Source organism: Oryza brachyantha, chromosome 11 (assembly GCF_000231095.2).
Source record: "Oryza brachyantha chromosome 11, ObraRS2, whole genome shotgun sequence".
NCBI classification, from domain to species: Eukaryota; Viridiplantae; Streptophyta; class Magnoliopsida; order Poales; family Poaceae; genus Oryza; species Oryza brachyantha.
In genome coordinates this window covers 2,440,687-2,462,182 of record NC_023173.2, presented here as the reverse complement: position 1 = coordinate 2,462,182, position 21,496 = coordinate 2,440,687, and the positions used below count along the sequence as shown (strand labels likewise).

General features: G+C 42.4%; 3 protein-coding genes across 3 annotated transcripts; 1 reads left to right on the top strand and 2 right to left on the bottom strand.

The window, feature by feature from the left end:
* The first annotated feature begins 148 nt into the window (after positions 1–148).
* Positions 149–1,157, top strand: LOC102704186 (abscisic stress-ripening protein 5-like). Its single transcript, XM_040529129.1, has 2 exons — positions 149–500; positions 651–1,157. Exons 1-2 carry the CDS (start codon positions 264–266, stop codon positions 834–836), a joined length of 423 nt encoding a protein of 140 aa, XP_040385063.1. The 5' UTR covers positions 149–263; the 3' UTR covers positions 837–1,157.
* A 1,272-nt stretch (positions 1,158–2,429) lies between these two features.
* On the bottom strand, positions 2,430–4,874 carry LOC102716455 (exocyst complex component EXO70B1-like). The gene has a single exon (XM_006663178.3). The coding sequence runs from the start codon at positions 4,781–4,783 to the stop codon at positions 2,654–2,656; it is 2,130 nt and encodes a 709-aa protein (XP_006663241.2). The 5' UTR covers positions 4,784–4,874; the 3' UTR covers positions 2,430–2,653.
* A 3,182-nt stretch (positions 4,875–8,056) lies between these two features.
* On the bottom strand, positions 8,057–11,131 carry LOC102701796 (probable mediator of RNA polymerase II transcription subunit 26c). Its single transcript, XM_006648555.3, has 9 exons — positions 10,504–11,131; positions 10,330–10,398; positions 10,146–10,228; positions 9,934–10,010; positions 9,764–9,816; positions 9,373–9,412; positions 9,116–9,258; positions 8,687–8,783; positions 8,057–8,510 (listed from the first exon to the last, which is right to left on the bottom strand). Exons 1-9 carry the CDS (start codon positions 10,828–10,830, stop codon positions 8,392–8,394), a joined length of 1,008 nt encoding a protein of 335 aa, XP_006648618.2. The 5' UTR covers positions 10,831–11,131; the 3' UTR covers positions 8,057–8,391.
* Between the last annotated feature and the right edge of the window lie 10,365 nt (positions 11,132–21,496).

The window sequence follows — 21,496 nt, the reverse complement described above, 5'->3', positions numbered from 1 at the left end:
CGCATCCATAGTGGAGATAGAGATTCCGTTGCATGATTAATTAATTAATTAATCCCAGTTAACACCGGGTAAGTTAGCTAACTTTATACTACTTATTATCACCGTCCGGTTTAACGGCGATCTCCGCCTATAAAAGCCGGCGGCCAGTAGGACGAGGCCAGCAAGCAAGCAAGCCTGTGCCACGTACAAGCTAATTGTCACTCTAGCTAGCTAGCTTAATTAGCTAGTTTAATTTGAGCTCTGTGAGCTTGGTGTTAGTTGCCATGGCGGATGAGAAGAAGCACCACCTGTTCCACCGCAAGAAGGACGAGGAGGAGGAGAGGCCCGTCGGAGATCAGTACGGCGCCGGCGAGGGGGTCTACACGGCGGAGACGGTGACCACGGAGGTGGTCACCACCGGGCAGGACGAGTACGAGAGGTACAAGAAGGAGGAGAAGCAGCACAAGCACAAGCAGCACCTCGGCGAGGCCGGCGCCATCGCCGCCGGCGCCTTCGCCCTGGTAACAACAACAGCTAGCTAACTAAATCAATCAATCTACTCCATGTTAATCACAAAATATATCTATAAGGAATACTTTAATTAATTTACCAAGATATTGAAGAACGGACTGGTTAATTAAGATGATTGATCGTCGTGCGTGCGTGTGTAGTACGAGAAGCACGAGGCGAAGAAGGACCCGGAGAACGCGCACAGGCACAAGATCACGGAGGAGATCGCCGCCACGGCGGCCGTCGGCGCCGGCGGCTACGCCTTCCACGAGCGCCACGAGAAGAAGAAGGACGGCAAGAGCGCCGAGGAGGCCACCGGCGAGAAGAAGCACCACCTCTTCGGCTGACCGACCCCTACGTCTACGTCGCGTCGGTCGGCCGGCGACCTAGCTCGCCGCCGGCGTCGTCGCCGCCGTGTGTAATAATTTGTCTTTTTCTGCATGCGTGTGCTGGTCTATGTCTCGCCTCGACGAGTGAGAGGCTGACACGTGGGACCAGGCCTTCAGCTCGTGTTGCTTGATTTTCTCTGCAGCCTTGCGTGTGTGTCCTAATAAGTGACCTGGATGAGTGCTGTGTAGGCATATCCATGGCTCTCTTCCTGTCATGTATCCATGTGAATTTGTATTGTTGATGCAGTATTAATGGACCTCGACTTTCTTCATATGTCATTTGAAATTTACTGTCTTAAGTGGATCTTAGTATGTTGATAATTTGCATCAAGAGGTTGAGAAGTGACATAGGAGTTATGTCTGTAAAATAATCTTCTCGCAAAATAAATAATTCAACACTCGGTGAAAGCGTAGATTAATTATTTGGCGAGAGAGAGGGGGAGGGAGAGAGATAAAAAAGTGTAACGAGTGATCATGATTTAATATTTAAAGAACACACTAGAAATATGCAAGTATGATGTTCACAAAGTAGTTGGTAGTTGAAATTTTGCACTCAAATTAAAGTTTTCAAAATAAAATCAAATTAAAGTTGAGATTCACTGTCTTAAGTGGATCTTAGTGTGTTGATAATTTACATCAAGAGGATGACAAGTGACATAGGAGATATGTTTGTAAAATAATCTTCTCGCAAGATAAAGATATTTTTTTAGATACAAGACTTAAATGAGTTCTGCTTTTACTATAAGCAAATTTTCAGGCTACTAGCTTACAATACCAGATCCAAGAAACAAAACATTTTAGATAAAGATAAAATTCAACACTGGGTGAAAGTGTAGATTAATTATTTGGAAAGATTGACAAAAAGGTGTAACGAGTGATCACGATTTAATGGTTAAAGAACACACTAGAAATATCGCAAGTATGATGTTCGCAAAGTAGTTGGTAGTTGAAAATTTGCACTGAAATTAAGTTTTTAAAATAAAAAATAAAGTTGATAGTGATAAGTGGTTGACGCTAAACTGCATTCCCTCAAAACGTTATACATGGAAATAAACAAAATGGTTCATTTATCATTTGTTTTAAAAAATATTGGAGAAAAAGAATTAATGCCGCCATCACCACTATTACTTTTTCTAGTCAATAAGTATTACACTGCCCAAAAAAAGGGAAATATACAAACTGGAAAAAATAACAAAAAAAGTGAAGAAAGAATGTCCCAATATCTAGCGAGGCCAACTTTGACTTTTGCCATTTTCAAGAGCAAATCGCTCAACTCACTGGGCCGTAGACCCACACGTGGTCGGCCCATAAAAGTTACCCAAGCTCATAATATGGGCCGTGGCTAATTCGGCCCAAGATTAATAATCCCATATTATGACTTATGAGCCCATAATATGGGTCGTGGATTGAATTCGAAATCCAAGTTTCAGTGGGCCGAATTGGGCCGCACCGGCGTCACCGACGACGAGATGGCCCATGGAGGACGTGCACGCACGCCAAGGGGACAAATTAATTTTTTCGAATAATTCATCATCAATTCATCGTCAGCTGTTCGACCAAATTAATCAGTAGCAACTGTCTTAACTTGAACCAGTTCGTGATCACAAAGAAGAGCCAAAAAGAAGAAGAATTACAAGTAGATATCGATCAAAAGCAACTGGACTGCAAGATTGAAATTTTTCTTCCCCACTGGAGTATATGTAGCGTGGGTTAATAAATTAATTACTTACTTAGTGCTAGTGTAATTTAATTTAGTGGATGGATGGGTGGATGAATTAATTTCTCCTTCTTGGCATGGAGATGGCGTTGCCGTCGAAGAGCTCGTCGATGATGGCCTCGAGGTCCTCGGCGCTGAGCTTGATGTACTTCTCCGTCTGCCTCCCGGCGCTGAAGTGCTGGGAGAAGCGGCCGAGGAAGGAGCGGTAGGCGGGCACGACGACGGCGGCGATGGAGACCCTCAGCTCCGACTGCAGCTGCTCGTCGCTGACCACCCAGGCGCCCTGCGTCCTCTGGATCTCGTCCATGGCGGCGTTGAACTGCTTGAACCGCTCCTTGAGCACCGGCTTCTGCACCGACCCCTTCACGGTGATCACGCCGTCGTCCCGGAGCAGGTTGAGCACGCGGCTCCACGTCTCCCGCTGGTAGTTCTTGTGGTACTGCCTCAGGTCCGTCGATCTCTTCCGGGACCACGCCTCGCCGACCACCTCGTTGATCTCCGGCGACCCCCGGATCTTCTGCAGCATGTACCTGCCGTTGTTCATGAGGAAGATGCTGCAGAGGGACGGGTCCTTGTACAGCCGGGACTTGGCCTCCAGGTTGCCGTGGAGGAGCTCCATCACCTCCATCAGCTGCGCCGCGAACGGGTTGCTGGCCTCGTCGTCGTCGTCGGCGTCCGCGCGGTGGTGCTCCCGGAACACCTGCTCCAGCGTGCTCTTGTACTCGCACGCGTACTTGAGGTAGTTCATCAGGTAGCGGGTGAGCGGGTGGACCGCGCCGCCGGGGACGGGCTGCTTGCCGGCGTCGGCGCGGATGGAGCTCTCCAGGTCGCAGAAGATGGCGGCGGCGGACTCGCCGAGGCGGGACCGGACGGAGGCGAGCTCGGATTTTATGTCGGCCAGGGCGTCGGTCTCGGCGTCGTCGTCGGTGGCCGTGGCGCAGGCGGTGATGAAGGCGTCGATGACGGGGCCGGCGTCGCGGACGGCCTCGTACATGTCGAGCACCTTGAAGAGCTTCTCGGCGGCGCGCTTCGTCATGGCGACGGCCTCCGTGAAGTTGAGCATCTGGAGCATGACGCAGCGGGCGAGGTCGACGAAGATGGCGCGGCCGATGGCGGGGTCGTCGCAGCCGGCGAAGACTCGGGCGCAGAGGTCGTGCTCGCCGGAGAGGCCCACGTTGATGGTGTGGCGGAACGCCCTGATCCACGTCGCCACCTCCGACTCCAGCGACTCCCACGCCATCTTCACCACGTCGTCGATGCTCGCCTTCTCGTACCCGAGGCTCTGCAGCGACGCGTCCAGCGCGTTCCGGCGAGCCACCAGGAACACCTGGGTGCACTCCGTCACGTACCCGGCGGCCATCATGGCGTCCGCCATGGACCGCAGCCGGTCCACGGTCTCGGGAGGGAACGGCGGGGAGTTGTCCCCACCAGCACCGCCGGCGCCACCGCCTCCGCCGCCGCCTCCGACGTCGGACGACCGGTCGGGATCGACCCCCGCGTGGCCGAACGACGGTGGCCGCCTTATGGACTTGCCAGTGGCGCTGCCCGTGTCTCCGGCCTGCGCCGCCTTGGTGGCGCGGGGGTCGTCGAGCATCCCGTGGAACTCGTCCTCGACGAACGTCATGGCGCGGTGGAGCACGCCGGTGACGCGGTGCACCCCGATGGTGTACTTGCTCCCCTCGGCGGTGGCCGCCGTGAGCGCCGCCGCCAGCGCGGAGATGCGCTTGATCGCGGCGAGAAGCGGCGGCGCCTCGCCATCCTCGCCAGGCGCCCACTTCTCGTCGTCTCCTTCCGACTGCGCCATCTCCTGCTCGACGGCCGACGCGAACTTATCAAGCGTGACCTCCGAGATGCTCGGCGGCGCTTCTCCATCCCTTCCGGCGGCGAGGAACGCGTCGACCTCCGCCGAAAGCGCGGCGAGGTCGGGCTCGGCGACCTCCTCAGGCGCCTCCTCCCCAGCCGCCTCATCAGCACCGTCCCCCGCCGCCTCCCCCTCGCCGGCGGCATGGTCGACGCCGCCACCGTGTCCTCCATCTCCTTGGCCATCCTCGCCCTCCTCCTTGATGCGCTCAGTGGGGCCGTGCTCGCTGATCTTGATGGCGCCGAGAGAGAGGTTGCGGCCGAGCCTCTCCTCCCGGAACGTCCCCGGCGAGAAGCTGCTCGACTTCTGCGGCGGGATCCTGTCCATTTCTTGCCGCCGTAGTAGAAGCAGCCAAGCTCGATCGGTGCAATTGCCAATGGCAGGATGGGTGGCGACGCATGCAAAGGAGAGAGAAAGAGAGAGAGAGGGAATGGAGGGGAGGTTAGAGAGAGAGAAGGGGTGGCCGGAAGTTGAGGGACGCCATGATTTGAAGGAGTCGTCGTCTTCCTCGAGCTATGCAGACTTTGCTAAAGAAAGGAGAGGCGTTGGTTGGGTCACCTTTTGGCGCCAACGTGAGCCTCCTGGCAAAAATCTTACGAACATTATATTGTTTTAGTAGAATTCCACCTAGATGGATTTTAAAATTTAAAAATGATTTGAAACTATTTTCGATATATTCAAATGTTACTAATCGTGGTGATCATTTGTACATAGAACTAACTGATTTGGAGGATGTGATGCTGAATCGCTGATTGCTTTGCTGTCCACGACGAGTTCATTACTCCAATGCAAGGAATGTTGGGATCGAGCTGAGCATGCAGACATTATCGATTTTCTAAGCTATTCAACCACGATTTTGTTCCTAGATTCGATTTATCTTCGCAATCATTTGTGCAAATAGAGGCCTGATGTAGAACGAATCCAGGTAATGTATGTAACAGTAGGACACAATTAATGGCCTCCCACGTAGTTCAATATATCATTAGGATTCTAACATAACCCAACCCAAGTAAATAATGACACCTTAGGGCCAATTCGGTATAGAGGAATTTTACCAAAATTTAGGAGAAAATGAACTGTTTTCCTATTAAAATCTCATAAAATTTATGCATCCTAAATTAAGACCACATAGACCCACCTCAAATAAAAGCTTATGAATATCTAGCTATTTGTGCAAGGCTCACCTTGGCCCGCCCCTATTCAGCCAAGACCCTTATGAGAGCATAATGCTGGGGTTTAGGCTATGTGCATTCTATGTGGTATATACTACATCTGTTTTAAAATATAAGTTTTACGTTTAAACTAATGAGATGCCAAAAGATTTTTTTTGTCACTTAAGTTGTCAATTTTAAAATTTTAAATTGATTAGATTTCCTTTCTAAATATCTCATTGGCTCTAAAATCGTTAGAATGATTGAAATCATAAGAATCAATATATAAATGCTTATATTGTGATATAAAATTTAAATCATATAAATACTTATATTTTGAAACGTAGCGAGTAGATAGTGAACATGCCCTTAATCATCCCTGCTCACCTTATAGAGTACATATCGAAGTAGAAAGATAAGATAAATTGCACCACTGCAGGGTAAGTAGGAAGGTGAAATGAACTTCACCACAAACTGTATATTGGTAGTCTATCCACGAAGGAGTGAAATTGACCCTAGGTAAGGAGTCATACCAACCATCCACCAAGGAGTGCAATCCCCTACATGGAGAAGGTACAGCTCCCTCAGCCCAGCTTCAAGGTGAAGGATCTCGCCAGCAGCTGCCGCACGCCACGCCGGATCCACGCGTCGACGTGCGCGGCGGCGACGGTGGGCGCCGCGAGGTGGCGCTCGGAGGAGTACAGGAGGAGCGAGATCACGAGCTGGTCAGCGGCGGCGGCGTCGGGGTGGGCGGCGCGCAGCGGCGGAGCACCTATATGACGAGCTATGGCGGCCGTCATATTTGGTGGCCGGTAGAACCCTTGCCATACTCAGTAAGTTTGTACGTCGCGTAAAAGATGATTTATAAGTATTATGATTTATATGTTGTACTATTCGCAAGATAATTTATAAGTTAATGTATTATAACTTTATTTTATTTTATATATGTGGTTCTTATACACAAATTAGAATTTAGGCCGTGTTCGGGGCAAGGGGATAAGTTAACTTATCCGGCGTGAAAAGCGTAGTAATAGGTTAGTACATGATTAATTAATTATTAATTGTTAAAAAATATAAAATAAATTAATATGATTTTTTCAAACAACTTTCATATAAAAAATTTTTGCAAAAAAATATACCATTTAGCAATTTGGGAAGCGTGCGCGTGGAAAACAAGGAGCATAAGTTAATTTATATAGGAACCGAATGCGGACTTAGTAGTATTAAGTTCGTCAGAGGTAGATTTTTGTCTTGGCTCCACCACTGGCGGCGCGCACGTCGAGGGCATGACCGACGAAGGCGAGGAAGGGACGCGCGGCCACAGGTGGCGCCACCGCACACGCGAGCGTCATGTTGGCCGCTGACGGCAGTCGGCAGGTGGCAAAGGGTGTGCGCGAGGACGTCGTCGCGGAGCTCGCTGAGCTGATCATGTCTCCGTCGCCGTCGCCGGCGGCGGCGCGGAGATCGGACGCCGCAGACTCAGTGGCGGAGCCAAGACGAAAATCTACCTATCGCGAACTTAATACTCCTAAGGTCGCGTTCGGCCCCGTACAAGTTAACTTATGCCTCTCGTTTTCCGCGTGCACGCTTTCCGAATTGCTAAACGGTGTATTTTTTGCAAAAAATTTCTATATAGAAGTTGTTTGGAACAATCATATTAATCTATTTTATATTTTTTTATATAATTAATAATTAATTAATCATGTACTAATCTATTATTACGTTTTTCGTGCCGGATAACTTAACTTATCCCTTACCCCCGAACGTGACCTAAGTTCTAATTTGTGTATAAGAACCACATATGTAAAATAAAATGAAGCTATAATGCATTGACTTATAAATCATTATGTGAATGATACATCACAGTACTTATAAATTATCTTTTGCGCGGCGTGACTATGACGAGAGAATTCTGCCGGCGACAGGTATGACGGCTGCCATAGCACGCCGTATAGGTGGCTCCGCCACTGCGGCAGGCTCCATGGCAAGGCAACGATGAATCGAGTAGGGATGATCTTACGTCAAGCTCGTGCCGTGTCGTGCGTCGTCTGTTTCCATCTCGTGTACGAATCCGTGTAGCACGTGCGTCTCTATGCGATCTAATGGGCCCCCACGTGACCCGGTCGCCATGGCCCATGGGCCTCGGTTGGCCGCATCCTCAGACGATGGGCCGTTGTCGATTTTTCCTATTTTTAATATTATCTTAAGGAAGAATATCAAACTTAGAGTGATATTTGGCCTGGTTTTTCCTATTTTCCCTTAAGGAAAATAGATATAGTAATTTCTAAGATAAATAAAAATATACTTAAATGTAATATATTACACATCTAGGATATTCACCTTAATTTGACTTTGTACATGGCTATACATTTAGATTTGATTGTATACTAAGAAGTTCAAGAGGTATTTTCAACAGAATACAGTGTAAGTAGATATGGGTGGTAATTATATTTCCAGTGCCACTATTTTCATTTAAAGGAGTATAAATTGGGGACAAAGCAGAAAAAAAAGGAAAAATACTAGTAACAGAAGAACCAAAGCTAAAGGTGATTAAACAAGCAGTGCAAGCATTGGCAACATTTTAATTTCTATTTCTCCAGCAAAAACCATAACCAATTAACCATCCCATCCCTCTCATGTACATGACAAATATCACATTGAAGTTGAAGCTAGCCAATACATAACACATGAAGAAAAGAGACTGGTTTTTCCCACTTTTTTTCGTTTCTCCAGTGCACTTTGTAAGAAACAAATTTGAAATCTGGGTTTCCGCATAATGCAATGTCACCGGTGCCTTGCTGGGAACCCACTACTCCCATTGCTCTTGCGGATGAAAGCATTTCTATTCTTCGGCTTCGGTATTTCATTGATGTCCATCACCTGTATCGTCCTCTGTTTTTTCGCTGCAAAAAGGGAAACATGAAATCAGAAATTGCTTCTTATATTTGGTTTTAATCTGACCCTGTAGGACCATCCTTGACAAATTGCTTTCCAAATATGACCATTTGACATTCAGACACACTCTATTATTCAAAAATGTTATCATAATGCAGGCAGATTAAAGTTTTAGTGTTTTTACCATTTTGTGCTTCCTGGTAATTTTCCTGGAGCCTCTTCCTTGCGGAATCCAACCTTTCAAGGTCAAGAGGACTGTCCTTCTGTTCCTTCACCATCCTCTGCATGAAAAACCCAAAAATCATTCTAATATTTCATATCTATCTATGAGACAACAACGCTCACCCACTGGACAGGAACAAAACATTTAAAAAGTTTCCAGCTTTGTGGTAACAGTCACTCTTTTGTTCACTGAAAGTGGAACATAGAGCCTTTATTGTCATGTTGCATGATTAGACACCATTGTACAAGTGAGGCAAATCAGTCAAAAGATCCTACATCTGGGGTCCAAACTGATAGTGCTAGTTCTACTTTAAACAAAATGCACTGCACAACCTCTGCCCGACAATAATAGGGACTGTGGGGAAGTAGAAAGATCTGGTTACATCCTTACAGCTGGAGCAGAAGATGTAGTGGTAGAATGGTGGGTGTTGCTGATCTGCCTGGCATTATGATGCACTGGCACAGGGCTTGGTCTATGTTTTACTGCTGCTATCGACGCAATCCCATTGGTAACCCTCTCTGAGCTTGAATTATCTGAAATACAGAGAAAAAAATAAGGAATATTTTGTGAGAATTCAGTGATTATGAGTATTGAAAGCAATGAGATTTGAAGAAGTCAACAGAAGATATCGTATTTGTTACACTCACAATGCCTATTTGGGCTGGGGGAATACTTGAACTCTGAAACCTGGAAGGTTGCATCAGCAGAGAGGTGTCATTGTCACAGAATTAGGAACCAAAGAAGAGAAAGTTAAAAGTATAAGTTCTTTTAAATACAAACAGTGGTGTCACTAGTACTAATAGGTTTTGCATTATCTCTTATTTTACTCAGCATGAGAAAAGCATGTGCAATCACCCTTTTTTTTCCCCTTCTGAAATGTGGTGTTTGGTTGGTAAACAAACAGGGGATAATTGAAAGGGGAATATTCTGGGCACAAGACATGTTACCAAAAAAGAAGCTTTCTATGGGCAAGGGAATCACTAAAGAAGATTGTGGTGTGAAGTTGCTCAGAGCCAATTCCTAGCAAGAATAGTTTACCTGAGAGCTTTGCTGGCACTTGCCTTGGATTTTCTCCGGGGAGTCACCATCAGCTGCCATCATCAAGCAACCGATTTAACCCATCATCATAATTGTAAATAATAAAAAACATGAACTTGCAAAAAATCCTGAGCCAAAAAAAAGAAGCAATATTTTGTACAGTGACATACTGATGATCGAGTTGCCGCCGTCACCGCTGGAATTGTTGTGCAGGCGCACCCAATCGTCCACTATCTCCTTCCACTTCCTTCAAGTTGCAAGCAACACCAAAATTCACCCCGAAAAAAAGGTCAATTAGAAACAGCATATTCCAACAGTACCAGTCAACAGTGTTCATGCAACTAATCATGCTCATCATCATCTTCTTCCTCCTCCTGCTCACCTGATGAGCTGCTTGACTAGTAGCCGGACTTCACCGGAGGGGTGCTTACGCAGGCCATTCACATGGCGGCCGATGTCTGTCTCCTGCAACAAACACAGAGTATGAGCTTCCGCTTCACCTTTCCATGGCTGCAAGGGGAGCAGCAGTGACGTAAAAGAAGAGGTAGGGGGTACAGAGGTTTCACCTGGAGCGCCTTGTACGTGATGTCCATGTCTGCCAGGGTCTGCAGCAAGCTCAGCAGCTCGTCCTCCGACTGCGACAAAGGAAACGAGAAAGGCGCGTCCCGTGTAAAGAAAAAGCTGCGGTTTCTTTGAGCGAATTCGCGGGAAAAAAATGCTGCGGTTTCTTTGAGGAGGACCTGGTCTTGGTCCTCCAAGAAGTCCTTGATGGCCAGGATCTTGATCTCGAGTCCGTCCTCCTCGTCGCCGGCGCCAACCCCCGCCTCCTCCTCGTCCTCCTCCTCCTCCGCCCCACGCGGCGAAGGCGACGCCGTCGCGCCGCCGCCGCCGCAGTTGCTGCAGCCGGCGGCGGCGGAGTAGAGCCGCTCCACGATGCCGTCGCGGCGCGCCCGCAGCTCGTCGGGGCGGTCGCGCGAGGCGCAGCCCAGCGCCGCGTCCACCAGCTCCCACACGCCGCCGCCCCCGAACGCCGCCAGCGCGCGGCGGAGGCGCTCGTCCCGATCCATCCCCCACGCCCCCGCCAGAATATCGGATCTTTCCACCGCCCACCCCCACAAAACCAGTCAAGAACCCAACCTCCTCAGGCGGCAAGCAGCCGGCACAGACCGTCGTCGTCGTCGTCGGACGGCGGCGGCGGACGATTCAAGATTCCGGCAGGCGGGCGATTGCCAGGTAACTCAACCGACGGCGAAGGGAAGGATCCGACAGTAAAATCCGGGTGCCAATTCCAATGGCTGGGTTTGGGTGGTGTGGGGTTGGCCGGTTTCGAGCGATGCTCGGCGGTGCTGGCGAAGCATCTGGGGTGGGCGTGCGGGGGGGGGGGGGGGGGGGGGGGGGTGGTTTGCGGCCTGTTTTGGGAAGAGACCAAAATAGCCTCGGAAAACGTGGGAGGTATTTATGCTTTTGGTGGCGCCATTGGAGGCGGAATTGCAACTTGTACCCAATGGTTGGCCGCCTTCAAGATCTGTGCATTGGTTTGTTTGGGAAAAAATATAAAAAACAAAACCAACTAAGAGCAAGTTCGATAGGATAGCATCTACTAGCTTTAATTCATATATAGTCAATTTAATAGCCAACTCATACAATAGTTACCTACAAAACATTAATACATGGTCTCATATGTCATACACACATCTTGTCTTGGAGTCCGTGTGCAACTGGTTACAAATTAGTAGCCCACATCTCTTCTCTCCCCCCTCTTATCTCTTTAAAATATGTTATAGCTGGCTTATAGCCTGCTATTGTACCTGCTCTGAGAGCATTTTCAACAACTCATCTAAATTTGATTATTTATATCTTTATTTTGATGATCATCTAAAACAGTTTTATCCTTTATATCTCTTTGTACTCTAGCAGATGATCCATATATGACATCTTCTATATCTTTTTGAAGGATGCAGAGAGAACATCTAAATATAAAGTTTCTCTCTCCTGATATAGATGATACGTAAGAATAAAGGATGTAATCGATGTTCTGTTGGAGCTCTACTTTTACCCTTATCCTCTATTTTTAGGATAGAGGATATGACAGAAGATCTATTGGGATGCTCTAACTAAATCATGGCTTGCCCTTTTATTTTACCTGGTTTAAAATAAAGTTACTACTTTCCTTCATTTTATGGTTGGATATTCAATGGCTTTTGGATATATATTTGATCATTTGTTTTAATTAAAATATCTATGGAATTATTAGTTATTTGTTGTGATTTGTTTTATTATAGAGTTTAGAGTTATCTTTTGTATGACGTATAGTTTTATATATTCATAATAAAATTTTGAATAAGACAAATCATCAAAAATAAATTAACAAGTTAAAGGTATTAAATAAAAAAACCGGAGGAAGTACCTCTTATGCAAGCTTTTAATCATGTAATATATGCATATTGTTGCTTTAATTATTAAGTGGTGAGATAGTTTTTAATAGAACACCCTCGATACTGCTCCCTCAGCCTCGTAATATAATTATTTTTAGCATTTCAATTTAGTTCCAAAATATAAGTATTTATAGCATTATTTACATTACTATTTGTCCCATCAGCCACTTCTCGAGATTTTCTCATTTTATCCTCATATATGCTCTCACTCATATCTATTGCTCATTTATTAAGGATACTTTAGTTTTTCTTATTAACTTTAATCTCGCTAAACAACCTAGAAGTGATTATATTTTAGGACAAATGTGATATAAAAAAATAGTGGTCTATTTTCCCCAATCAAATTGTCTAAGGCACGCTAGCGCTATGCATATCGAAAACCATGCTCCAAGTAGAACAACATGGCTTTTACCTTTTAGCTTGAAAACTCTCAATTTGTTCCCGTGAGGCATGCGAGTATTATGCTTAACTTCACCCTCTATGTAGGATGACACAGGTTTTGCTTTTTCGCCTAAAAGAAACTCAAAACCAACATGGCAAGCATGCAAGCTTTATAATTATCTTAGAGCAAGTAATATAAGTCACGCTTGCCTCATAATTAATACCATATAAGCTCATATAACGAGACGGAGGAAATAAGAGAAGAGATTTGATGAACCACTTTTCATACAATAGATACTCTCTACACAAACTTTAAAAAAGTTAAAAGCAATAGACCAATAAATTAATAGCAAACATAGAATTATTATTCTCGGTGTTGTGGAAACTAGGGGCCCCACACCAATGTCTCATGGCATAGAAGAACATGGGCAAGACCTCTAGGAAGGTCGGGCCACCCTAAGGGGGAATTGGGCTAGCACACTCGGGTCTCAGTAATGGAGTCCTTCTAGAGTCACGCAGAACCCTTAACGTGCTACACTTATCAGATTTAATGTTGCACCTACTACAGTCTATGTTACATGTGTATCGTGTCAGACACATATGGTGTCTAACATATTTTTATCCATACCATATATTAAAAACAATGGGACATTTCCTGATATCTCCGTAAAAAAAGAGACATCTTGTCTAGTCCCATCAATATCGTCGTGAAGACTTTTTCCTCACATTAATTAGCCTACTATAGTTATCTCATATGTGGTATCCCCTTAATACTTTAAAAGGAGAAACATACTTAGAAGAAGAGGACCGAGACCACCTTGAGAAGCTCTCTGGTGCTGCTTCGAGAGAACGATCCCATCTTTATTCCATCATGAATCATAATTAATCATCTCCACAGCAGGAGTAGGGTATTATGCCTTCGTGCAGTCCAAACTTATATAAATCGCTTTGTTTATGGGATATTTTGCATGCACCCCCCTTCCCCATCTCTACTTCACACTAAGTCCATAGCCCGCAGCTTCACCATGCATGCTCCCAAGTCAAAGACAAAAAAGGATATACCGACCTCTCTATTCAAGGAGTGATCCTTCGACAATTATGATGCATTGGAAGATATATGTTAGATATGATATGTTGTACTCTCTTTGTTCTGTATTATTAGATTTTCTAGGTTTACTTAGATTCATCCATGTATCAATATATATGCGTCGGAGATATGGGCCTAGGGTATCCCCTATGTATGGCGTGTGGCTCTGTGGGCCCACATGATTGAACTCCTGAAAAAGGGGTTAGCCCTAGTAATCCGCATGCTTCTTAAGGGATCGGGCCCAAAAGGCTACCTTAGGGTTGAGCGCTGGAGGGTCGCCCCTGACCCCCGTGGCATTGGATAGCGTGTGCAGGCCCTACCACGCGTGCGGGTGCAACACGTCCCTAGCGCCCAACCACCATATTTATGGCGATGGGAGGACGCCTAGCGCACGCCACACCGCATTCAATGCGGCTGTAGGCGCACGCCTCACGCCCACGACCCTCCCTAGGAAAAAGTGGTGGGGGGAGCCATGCCATCTTTGACCGCGCGGTGATGACGCTGTCACCTCAAGGATGTCCTATCTTTCCCGTGGTCGTCGTCGCATTATATGCGTAGGGTGATCGTGTGAGAGGAGGGATTGTCCCCTCCTCTGCCCACTGGTTGGTGGTCCAGGTGATGACAACGTGGCGACATAGGGAAGCGAGTTGACTATCGCGACCTCGGCGACATTCCCGAGAAGAATAAGCCCATGTGCATTGCAGGTGGGAAGAACCATGGCCCCTATGGTGTCCCCTTACAGTATAGAAGGAGCCCCCTAGCCAACGGGACAGACAACAGAAGACAAGTAGAACATTCACATATAAGCTTGTAACTTTGCTCTCATAGTTGACAAGCGGCATAAGTAGGGTATTACGCCTCACGGCGGCCTGAATCTATATAACTCTTTTGCGTCAACGGAGGGGCCCAACCCCCTTCATTCTCTAGATTTTTTTATCCGTTCTCATTGACAGGCTTTCGGGCTCTAGCCCTCACCCTGGGCCAAACTCATAAGGAAGGTCCCACGGTCTCCCGTTCGACGAGCTTACGCTCCGACAATATGTTTTGTATGTATATATATATATATATATATATATATATATATATATATACACACACACACTAGCATATATATAAATATAGGCAAAGTTAGAAAGTTTTATAATATGTTACGTACTAATTAATCAGTATATGAAACTACTCTTATGGTCTAGTACCGTGACTAAGGAGCACGTAAAACTCTCGAACCCTATAGAAGAGTAGGAAAGTTACACTTAACTTTACACCTAAGTGGAACTGGACGGTTTCTACCTAAGTATTACTCTTATCCTTTTACACCTCAAGTTGCCAATTTGACAGGGTGGTTTCACCTTTTAATTGGAAAACTAGGTACTGTCCTCATACCTATGCGAGCATTACACTTCTGTTCATGAGTTTTTTTTTTAACATTCTTGATAAAATAGTTTAAGGTACAAGATTTTTCAATACAAAATTTTAGTTTCTTGAGTTATAAAAATTTTTGGTATCTCAATATACTTTTCAAAGATAGTTAAAAAGCCCTACGTTCATATCAAAACTGGGATAAGATATGTTCTATTTCCATGTGCACATCAGTGCTATACGTACCTCGGTGTTCCAATTTGTTCGTTTCATCGTTGGGGTAAAAGGTTATACTTCATCCATTCAAAAATACAAGACACATTATACTTTGTTAGGATAGGACTTTGAAAAAAATGGTATATTGGGATCTCATTTTAATGATCATAAGTATGCATTTTAAATATGTATTTAGTATCATCAATTTATATTTCATAAAAATTATTTCATGCCAATAGAGTAAGATCGCTGTATGACGAGAATCGGAATTGTACAATCATTTTCTTTCTCCAGCATCCTCGCAGGATAAGATTTTCCTTCCTTCAGCACGTGCAGTCCCGTTCGCTTCCCAGGGAGATTTTAATTTTTTAGCAACTATTTAAGTGTATAAGCGACTGAATTGATTTATTAATTAACTGGTACGAACTAAAAATGTTTCTTTAAAAAATCAAATCCTTTATATATAAAATTGTAGGAAACTCATGGCTTAGGAGTTTAAATAGCATGCCCACAATTATTCATAATCGATAAAGACCAATATGCCGTACATCCAAGATAAGGACTGTGAGTTTAAGATCGAGAGCTTGAAGTAGAGCGTCAGTCGTCTTTTAGTTTTTTCGCTTTTGCTTATACTTATAAAATAAAGATAAATTTCAACCTTAAATTTAGACTGAATTTAGATTTTTTTCAGCATATTTTATTTTTCAATCTTAATTTTTAGATTGCTAAAAATACATATATATAAATTTTACTTATAAATTATTTTTATTTACAAATATATTATTTGGCTATCACCCCTACGCCCGCATCTCTTCTGCATACTCCCTCTGTCAAAAAAAAACAAATTCTTTCATTTCCATGTCTAACGTTTTACCATCCGTCCCGTCTTATTTGAAAAATTTTCAGGAAATTAAAAAATATTAGTTACACGTAAAGTACTATTTATGATTTATCATCTAATAAAAAAAATATCAATCATAAAAAGTTTTTGAATAAGACGAAGAGTCAAAAATTGAAGATAAAATATAAAAATTTGGTTTATTTTGGGACGAAGGGAGTAGATGGCAGCTGCAACAGCCACTGTGTAGTCCAGGGCCCCAGGCTGCCTACAAAAGGGAAGTGCAACACTGTGACTGCATCATCATCGTGTCCTTGGGAAGTTGGGGTACATATGGAATGACATCTGAGGCAGAGAGGTCCACAGTACTGTGTGCATTAGTTCATAAATATTTGCCGTTTATTCGTAGGTGAATGGTTGTTGTAGATTGATTCAGAGTTTTGCACTTTTGCTATAGTAAAAAATTAAAGTATTATAGATCAGAAATACTCCCTCCATTCTATAATATAAGACATAACCATTTTTTGTTTGTCCCGTAATATAAGGCGTACATGCAAGTATGTATTAGCTAGCATATTTTTCATCATCAAAATATCTAATCATGTTACATGTATGCATACATGTTCGTAGGTAAAACGATATATGAAACAACTAGGTAAAATGATGCATACATGCCAATCTCAATGCTCAATTTTATCACATAGTTTTCAAAACAACTAACTCGATAAAGTGATACATGAAACAGTTACTCACAGTACAACGTTTTATCGTACCATTTTCAAAGCTAAATAAATTATTTAATTATTGCTAAAAGTTTGATTGCATGTAGAGAGTGTTTGATGGTATGAAACGCCTCAAACCCCTCAATGCGAGTTTTACTGTGTTACGAAAGACTTGGTAACGGTGTCCAAAGATTTTATGGTCATAAAACTAATTCCCTCTCTCTCCTCATAGTTTCATGCAAATATCCACTTTTGTGTTGATGTGTCACCTAATTAATGTGTATAACAGCTCCGTGAAACCATGTTGAGACTAGCCTAATCCAAATGAGAAGATATCCACCCTATTGAGACTAACCTAATCTAAATAAGAAGATAAGTTATAACTCTTTTGGTCTTTTTTTAGTTTTTGGGCCAGTGGTGGTTGTGTCTACGGATAGAGTAAGGTTCTGTGGGTGCAAAGCTCGAGACTGTTTACTGCAACAGAACAGTGTAGACAACGTAGACCCGACAAGGGTGGAAAAGAAATAAATTAAAGAGTAATGCTAAGATAATATAGTCTTTTAACTAATTCTAAAATCTATTGATAATTTTACTTAAATTTAAAGCGATTGTAGACCTAAGTACAGAGCACAAACCCAAGGTTCCGTCCCTTTTATCCCGTGCACATTTACCGTCGATAGTGTGACCAATGGTTCATTGACTCATTAAAAGACTAGCTTTTTAGTGTTCGTCATACCTTCCGTGGAGGTAGGAGCGATCAACAAAATCTTGGCTATTGATTTTTATTTATTTTTAATATGCATATTATGAACTCTACTACTTCGTAAATCGTAGGATCGAGGTGGAGAAAGCATCAAGTCCATAATATTCTCTCTGTATTCTAATCACTCACACAAGGAATATAATGTGCTAAATATAATATTATGTACGTATGCCTTTCAAATAAATATTTCACTTTACCAATGGAACAAATGACTATTTTAAAACCAAAGATTGGGCAGAGCTACGATATCTCGTCGGGTCATTGCGGAGAACATATTAAAAATGAGGTGTGCTTAAGCGCTTTCTCATCCACCACCGTCGTCTTCAGCCTCCCTGCTAGCCGCCCATAATTATGGCTAATTTAGAGAAAATTGAGAGATACACTATGTATATATAATTTGGTATATGAGTTTAAATCATTTTTATATAACAATTATGCAGTTTTTAGTACTATAAAGATAAAGTACATTAAAAATACTTATAAAAATGAAATGAAGATAATAATTGGTATTTGTTAGTGCAATGAAAATCTAATTAATAGTGATTGGTAGTTTTTTTATGTGTAGTGATTGTTAGTATAGTAATATCGATGTTCATAATTGTTAAAACATGAATAAAAAAGATATGAGGGTGCAGGAAGAAACAAGCTGTATAGCATGAATTATACAATATATCATAAATTGGATGAACGAAAGCTACAAAGAATGTAAGATTGAATGTTTTATATTGGATAACTTATTATCCGGAGCAAAAGCTACATTGATATTTATCGGTAGTATTATTGCCGATCCATATCGTCGACACATTATAATCCATGTACACATTCTCTTTTGCAATTGTGACATTTTATAACAAATATTGATCTATCTAGAAATATAAAAGGACACATTCGTCCTCACTCAATGATCTCTCGCTCAAATCTCTCCCAGGCTGCTATTTTTTCACAGCCAGCGTGCCTCTTTGCCCCAATTAGTCAGTACCGTATGTAAAAAAAGGTATGTGTTGGGTAGAAAACGAGTGCTTGGCTTCCTTTTATTGGCTATAACGTGTTGGTTTGATCCAAATACATATCACCAAACAATTTATGAACATAACTAGGCTAAATAAATACAATTAATACACTCCATCTGTTTTATATTATAAGACTTTAGTTTATCTAGATTCATCTATGTATTCATGCACAGGTTTTAAATATATGTCTAAATTCATTAGCACACATATAAATCTAGATAATGTTAGAAAATCTTATAATGTGGAACAAAGAAAATACCAAACATGCCGATGATGGTTGCCCAAACCAAGGCGGAGGGAATTCCAAACAAACCGACGATGGTTGCCCATCCAAGACCAGTTCAGCCAGGTTGAATGGTACGAGCCAGGCTAGACAACATATAGAAAACCATACACATCCTGTATGGCTGTATACCTATGTGTTTTCTTTTAAAATAGCCCTTCGGGAAGAGTAAAAAAATAGAACATACCTTAAGTCGCTAGTTCTATTTACCTAGTTGTAGAGTGTGCTAGACTGCTACCCTGTTTCCGGTTTTGCTATACATCACATTAAAGATTATTGGTTTTGCCATATCTTTAGATCATCACTAAGATTCATATGTCGTCTTTTATCTCCGCCTAGCCCCAACTCCGATAAAGGACCTCAAGAAGAGGAGGGAGTTGAATAAGATGAGAGTCTAGGTTAGAGGCGCATATATGAATCTCGAAGTTGATCCAAGATAGGAGAGGAGAAATCACTAGGATGGTATACCAAGTAGATCCATGTTATTAAGATCTATGGTTAATTTGATTGTTGCTTCAAGGGTGTAACGAGGCAATGGATCATCTATAGAATTTCACCCAAGCAAAATGACTCACTCGTAGAACTCTAACCTTGGAGTACCTTCTTTAGAATTTATTTTTGTTGGATCGTAAAGTTTCTCTCATCAAAAGCTACTTATGGCCTGTTTGGGGAGCTTCTCCTAGCTGGAACTTCTCCCAAAAGCTGTCCTAAACGGTCCACAGCTTCTGAGAATCTGTAGTTACAAATTCTGGAAAATCATCTAAGAATCCAGAAGCTGGAGAAGCTAGGTTTAGAAGCTTTTCCAGATTCTCAGAAGCTGGCTACCAAGCAACTGCTTCTCAGAATCTAAAGCTCCCCTAAACAGGCCCTTAATCAGATGAGAATCTTCCCCACTTATATATTCCCTCGTCTTTTAGCTTTTGTTTATTCTTATAAGTCAAATTTTAAATTTTCAACTTTAAATTTGGAGTTGATTTTGAAGTTTTTTCACCAAAATTTATTTTGCAACCTTAGCTTTTTCTATCAGTATGAACATGTATATAAAACTTTAGTAAATTATTTTCTATTTATAAATATAATGTTTATTTTTCCTTTTAAAAACCCAAAAGATGATCCGTCTCTTGTCCTGTCATAACCAATGTGAGAACTATTCAACAATTTTGCTATGACATATAACTTTCCTTTTTCTAAATTTGACACTTTTTTACTAAATTTTTCGAATAAGCGGATGCATGGCCTGTACTAAGGATATCTCTAGGATATATATTTTTTGAAGAAGGGTTATTTAATTAGTAACTGTTAGCCGTAGGGATACATCACAAAGAGACGGATGTGATAGCCATCCGTATTTGAATAACTGATTATTTACAAATCATATCATATATGAACGGGACCAACGCACCATGCCATGCAACTAATTAAACATGCACATGGAGTGTCGACAGTTGATTAGGGAAATACAAGCTTTTTCCCAAAAAGCAAACATAGAGTTAATTAGGGCCACATGATGTGTACTCACTGCAAGATAACCATATCATGCACACGCGTTTGCAAATTCTGTGACCACGAATCGAATATGGAACATTTATTAATTTAAAGTGGGCAAAAATTGAAAAAAAATTAATATATATATATATATATATATATATATATATATATATATATATATATATATATATATATATATATATATATATATATATATATGTTAAAAGCACTCGCACACATATTCCATCATCTATAACGGGCATAACGTAGTTACGAGGGGAACGGTGACTAAAACGATACCCAAATGCTAGAAAACCCAATTTTCTCTTTCAGATTTTCATCAACTATTTTTAAGAATTTCTCTGTCAGCAACTAAGTCATAAAATCTTTATAACTCAGAATGAATTTGGACCACCAATGTATCTAAATTTATCATGACATAATTGTTTTCTCTAAGAGCAAGTTCAAATAGTATAGCCAACTACTGGCTTAAATCATCTATAGTCAATCTAACAGTTAATTCATATAATAGTTAACTATAAAATATATACTACCTTGTGCTACCTGTCATACACACATTACGTCTTAGATTCTAGCTACGGCTAATTATATAAATTTATATAGCTCACTACACGTCTATCTTTCTCTCGATATCTTCTTAAAGCATAGGCCTGATCTGCCGACGCCGTACGTCAGGCAGGGGTGATGATGACACACTCACACACATATGCAAATTGCAGGCATCTCTCCGGTGCCGGTGCGACAAAGAAATGCATACGTGCACCCAAAGGCATGCACACACGCATCCGTACCTACACATATACTAGTGATTAATATTGAGCTAGCTACCATTGTTGTCGTATTATTCGCGAGAAACTCTATTCTTTTTAGCATGCTGGGATAACCGTTTGTTACAACTCACAGATATCTAAATAATTATTAAAAATATATAAGAAAATTAATAATATAGATTGATATAAGTTATATCACTTCACATATACAATTTAAATTCACCTCTTATAAATTGTATTAAAAACAATTAAATTGAAACTAATATGCACATATTCATGATTATTTTTATCATTATTTTTAAAAGTCGAATTTAAACTTATTTATTTACAAAGTAAAATGTTTCATATCTATTAATAGAT